Here is a 4,946-nt window from a genome sequence, read left to right as displayed (position 1 = left end):
CCCATAAGTTACATGGGGGTGACCAAAGTTTCCAAAACGTGTTTATTTCTGCTGGAAAACACGTTTCGACAACTTCTGCACACTGGGGTTAAGGGCTGTAACACATCATCTCAAAAAGATTTGAGAGTTTGTTCAATTTAAAGTGACCCAAAAGCAGATTTCTTACACTGAAAAAGATTATTTGCATTGCTCCACTCATCATGAAATTATTGGAAAACTTTTAAGTGTTTTAATGGAGTGTTTCTTTGAAACATTCTGATAAAGTCAACAGTTTTTCAAAAGTGGTGACAATTAGACCTCTTCATTCCAAAACTTTCAATAAGAACGAGAGCTGGACAGATGTCTCGTAGTGTTTTGTCTTGGGAATATTTGTGTGGGGTGGCTAATCAGCCTCTATGCTCTTCTGAGCTCCATATATCTACTTGTCTGTCTCTTATCCCCTCCTGGTGCCCTAGCTGTTGGAGAATGAGACATGTCTTCTTCAAAACAATGACACAAGCAATAATGAGATGGATTTCAAGTCACAAGAAGACACCATCTTTAATAGCTAAAAGAAGATATGTTCAACATACTTACAAAGTATTTTCGGGAACTGGTCAGTTATCCAGCCACTCTAGAGCCTGTCCTTCACCCTGAAATGATTTCCTCGAAACTCTGTAATCAAAGAGGAGCTCTTCTCCCTCAGCAATGTCCCTCTTCGCTATAAACAGAATTGTCATGACGGGCTGTCCGTTGATTATGAATGACTCTCTGACAGCCCTGATGTTATCTTTTTTCTTAGAGGAATTTATCCGCCTTCCGATCGTCTCCTTATCCGGGTGGCAAGCGCAGTGTTCTTCAAAAGCATCAATGCACATTTTTTGTGCAGGTCCGTCAAAAAAGAAAAGACATCTCATTTCTCCCTCTGCCATATGTGCCATTAGGGCTTCTGCAGCTGTCTTTGTGATGACCTCGCCATGGTAATCACACACCACCTCTGCCTTCTGGAAACGCCTGGAAGTCACAACCTTCTTCCCCTTCACTGGATCGTCAGTGATAGTCAGGCCTCTCCAGGTTTGACGCTTTACCATCTTTTTAATTTGCCTTTCATTTGGTTGTGCACCTGTGTTGGGCTTCCACTTCTCAAGCACTTCAGACGCTTTTGGTGTATTTGCAGTCCAGCTCATCTTTTGAAAATAGCGGGTCACCTGGCCTTCCGTTGGTAACCGTCTAGCGTAATGGTCTGGAATGAAAACCAGAACAGAAACCCTCAGAATTGATTCCAAATTCACTTTCTTTGTCTGTTTCTCTGTGAAAATAATTGATACGTAAACTTACCAATAATGTTCTGCAGTCTCATCTTCCTCTGATCTGATCTCCACCTGTCGTAACAGTGTCGGTCATGACTTCCAGTCAGTCTCAGGCGCTCTTTCTTTCTGGGAAGCTGCCCATCTAACAACACTGGAAACTCCCGTGTCAGCTCCTGGAAGGCTGTGGCATCATCCATCTTCGGATTTCCAGATCCTGCAGCTGCCACAGCGGATTTTGGTGTTGATCTGATGTAAAAACGAATATTAGATCACAATAATCTCTGTAACACATTGGCTGAAAAGAACTGAAAGTGGTGTTTTCTCTTCCAGTTACACAGCAGATGTGCATCCTGCAGCACTGACTGGCGATTGCTCTCTTGATGTTTCAAAAGCATGAAGTAATTGCTGTTTTTGACACAAGAATATTTTGTCGTCTATTCAGAACATGGTGACACTTACTGAGCTCCCTCCTCTGCAACACCTTCAATGACTTCAATGGCTGAGCAGATGTTGTCTTGTGTCAGTATCCTATAGTGTTTCTCTGCAGTACCATCTGAGTGGGCCAGATAATCCGCCACAATGCTCTTCTGTGCATCTGTGAGCCTCTTTGTGGCCGTCTCAAATGCACTCCTGGCAGCCTGGCTGGTGATGAGTGAGAGGTGGTATCTACAAAACAAACACATACACACAGTGTATGATTGTTTCCAAGCCACAGACAGTTCAATTAATACATTAAAACAACTTTGTGATTTGGTTTACTTCTCATGCAGTCTTCGCAGGTCATTGGAAGGACTATAAATTGGCTCCCCCACAGAAGAAATGAAAAAATGTTCAGTCTCTGTTCCACAGATGCTGTCAGTGGCAGTACAGCGTAGTTTAGTGAAGTAAAGGTGAAACATCTGAAAAAACAGACAAAATGCAGTTATTGTACTTTTCAACTATTGTTGAATGCCGAAGACAGATGTTGGCAATGAACTGGAGAGAGTATATCAACGTAACTTTGACTTACATGTTCCTCTTCTTCATTCAGGGCAAAGCATGCCAGCTGCTGTGAGGAGGTTGTGTGCTTTGTCACTGCTATTATCGCCAGTTTTCGTCCTCTTTGTGACACAAAATTCTTTCTCTGCATCCATTCCTGGACCTGAAATCACAAGCAATTCAATAAATAATATCTGATTCAAAACTGCCAATGATCATTTTACAGTAGCAACAGCAGCACCCAGCAATGAAGTGTATGGAGAGTGTTGAGTGTTTCAATCAGTCAGTCTGACCCACTTGGCTGGGTGCTAAGTTTCTGTAGGGCGAGGCGGCTGGGATCCCAATGAGGACTCACAAGTAGGGGATGGTGTGGAAGAGAGGTGCCGAGAGGTGGAAGAGAGATAAATGGGAAAGAGAGAAGGGGCTTACATATAACACGAGGAGGTGTCAACAAGAATGATTACGATTTAGTGCCGCTGAGGCTGTTTGAACTTGATGTTTGCCATTCACTAACTCTTGTTCCATATGAAGTTACTGAAGAGAAGCTGGGGTGGAAATCAAATTCCACTCTCACACTTCCGCTGTCCAATCTCTCTGACTGAACACAGAGCTGAGAGCATCTTCTCCCTCACCCTTCCCTCCAGTCCAGGATCACTGGCACAGCAGGTCTCCCTGCAAAGGCCACCTAAATGACAGCGATGAGCCCCGACCAGCACTGTTATTCTGTCTCTTTATGAACGTCAGATCATTGTTTCATTGTTAGAATTTGGCCAAACAACTGAAATATGCATGACTGTCATGCTTACTGTCATATTCTTTACCACCCATGGGTGCTGCAGATGCTTCAGCTGGAGAATGGCCTGCAGGTAATACAGCACAAGAAGCTGCTCAGGCATGGTGATGTCTTCAGAAGTGTGCGTCTTCTCCAGTATCCGCTCCACATCTCTCTTTGCAGCCCTCAGCACCTTCCAGCAGTCACTGGCGCTCGGCCCAGGACTCTGCAGCTGTCTGTATCTGTGGCAGAAGGAGTAGTACCATCAACGTCAATTCCCGTCATGTACTGGAACCGGAAACCAACTGGAATCAGAGTTCCAAATGGAAAATACCTCTTTCTGATGACTTCCTGTGAGACATCCTTGCTGTTTTTCTGCTGAATGTCCTTCAGGATGCTTTGGAAGATGATGATGACGTTAGCCAGGCTGGGATCCTCCTGTCTTAGGTTGGTGGCATTCAGGATGTAGCGCAGGAACCGGTTGATGTTTTTGATGTAATTAGCAATGGTTTGGTGAGACAGTCCAGTCATCCTCAGTTGGTAAAAAAATTTGCGCGTTTTGGGAATGTCCTTCACAAACATCAAGGATGCTTTAGACGGATCCATAAAAAACAGGAATCTGGAAACGTTGTCTATCTAAAAAAAATGTTTTTAGGGTTTATTTTTAGGACAGGCACAATCTCAGATGGGTAAATTCTGTGCGGATGAGTTAAAATATGTACTTTGTGAGCCTCTGCCCAGTTTTTAATACCTACCTCCTGAGAGCAGTTTACCACACCCAGGTCCTGGATAAGGTACTGTTTAAACCCAGCCAGGAGAGGAGCATCCAGAGTGTGTTTTCTGTATAGTCCAGCCCGGGCCACTCTCTTCCGGAGAGCCTGCTGATAACTCTTAACTACTGGGGTCCTGTAGGGATATAGGACACTAATCATAGAATGATTTCATACGTAAGAGAGCCAGTGGAATTATTAATCAATCTGGAAACATGAAAGGAAAGTCTTACTGCTGCTCCAGTTCTTCAGAGCTCCCATGTTCCCCTTCATCTTCCTCGTCCTCCTCAGTCTTTGGAGGAGCCTGCGGCAGCTCTTTCTGCTGGACAGCAGGCGCTTCCTCAGGGCATCTGGAACTGTAAAAGTACCATTACATAAAATACTAACCGAGATAACCGGTTTCAAAAAAGCCTTTGAAAATACAATGAAGAAATGTCAAAATTTAATCTCTCACCTTGCTGGTTTGTCTTCAGGTCTCCCCCGTACGAAACAGCCCATGGACTCCACCAGTCTCACAGCTAGGTTCCTATTTGCCTTGTCAAACAATAGCTCTATGCTCTCGTAATCCACAACACGCCCTTTCCTCAGGTGACTCATCAAGTCCTTCCTGGCCTGGCGAGAGGCCATCCTGATCTCCTCTGGTGTGGCTTGCTTCATACACGCCCTCTTCAAGTGAGCAGGAAGCTGGTCAAATGTCCTCAGGCACATCTTGCACACCAGGGGAATCCTGCTGGGTTTCCTAAGACAACATAGAAAAATGTTTGTCTATAGAAACAAGAGAAGGCCTACATTTTCCTAATTAAGCTTTCTCCCTAATTGCATTTTATCAGATAGGTACGTGATTCTGAAATAAAACAACAATGAACTCTTACTTGGTGGATGTTCCAACTGAAGCCATTTGAGATCTGTCCCCAGACGTCTTCAGATGTAAAGGACTGAGGGAATTTTCCTTTTCAAAAGATATATGAAGAATGAAGTCAACATTATTAATATCAGGGGAAGTCAAAATGAATTAGCTAAAACAATTCCCTTAGGTTCTCATCTAATTGCCAGCAACCATACCACCCTGCAACTCACAACTAGCAACCCACTGAAGCTAAGCAGGTGTGAGCCTTGTCAGTACCTGGATGGGAGACC

At 44.1% G+C, this 4,946-nt stretch overlaps 1 protein-coding gene across 1 annotated transcript; it reads right to left on the bottom strand.

The window, feature by feature from the left end:
• Positions 1–596: 596 nt before the first annotated feature.
• Positions 597–4,707, bottom strand: LOC148818809 (uncharacterized). The gene is made up of 11 exons (XM_088935294.1): positions 4,682–4,707; positions 4,264–4,548; positions 4,043–4,165; positions 3,795–3,963; positions 3,374–3,675; positions 3,074–3,281; positions 2,299–2,430; positions 2,049–2,188; positions 1,749–1,955; positions 1,318–1,535; positions 597–1,222 (listed from the first exon to the last, which is right to left on the bottom strand). Exons 1-11 carry the CDS (start codon positions 4,705–4,707, stop codon positions 597–599), a joined length of 2,436 nt encoding a protein of 811 aa, XP_088791420.1.
• Between the last annotated feature and the right edge of the window lie 239 nt (positions 4,708–4,946).

The sequence above is a fragment of the Atractosteus spatula genome, chromosome 17, assembly GCF_055471065.1.
Source record: "Atractosteus spatula isolate fAtrSpa1 chromosome 17, fAtrSpa1.hap1, whole genome shotgun sequence".
NCBI lineage: Eukaryota > Metazoa > Chordata > Actinopteri > Semionotiformes > Lepisosteidae > Atractosteus > Atractosteus spatula.
Note: the sequence above shows the minus strand (reverse complement) of the source record. Positions and strands in the feature narration are given on the sequence as shown.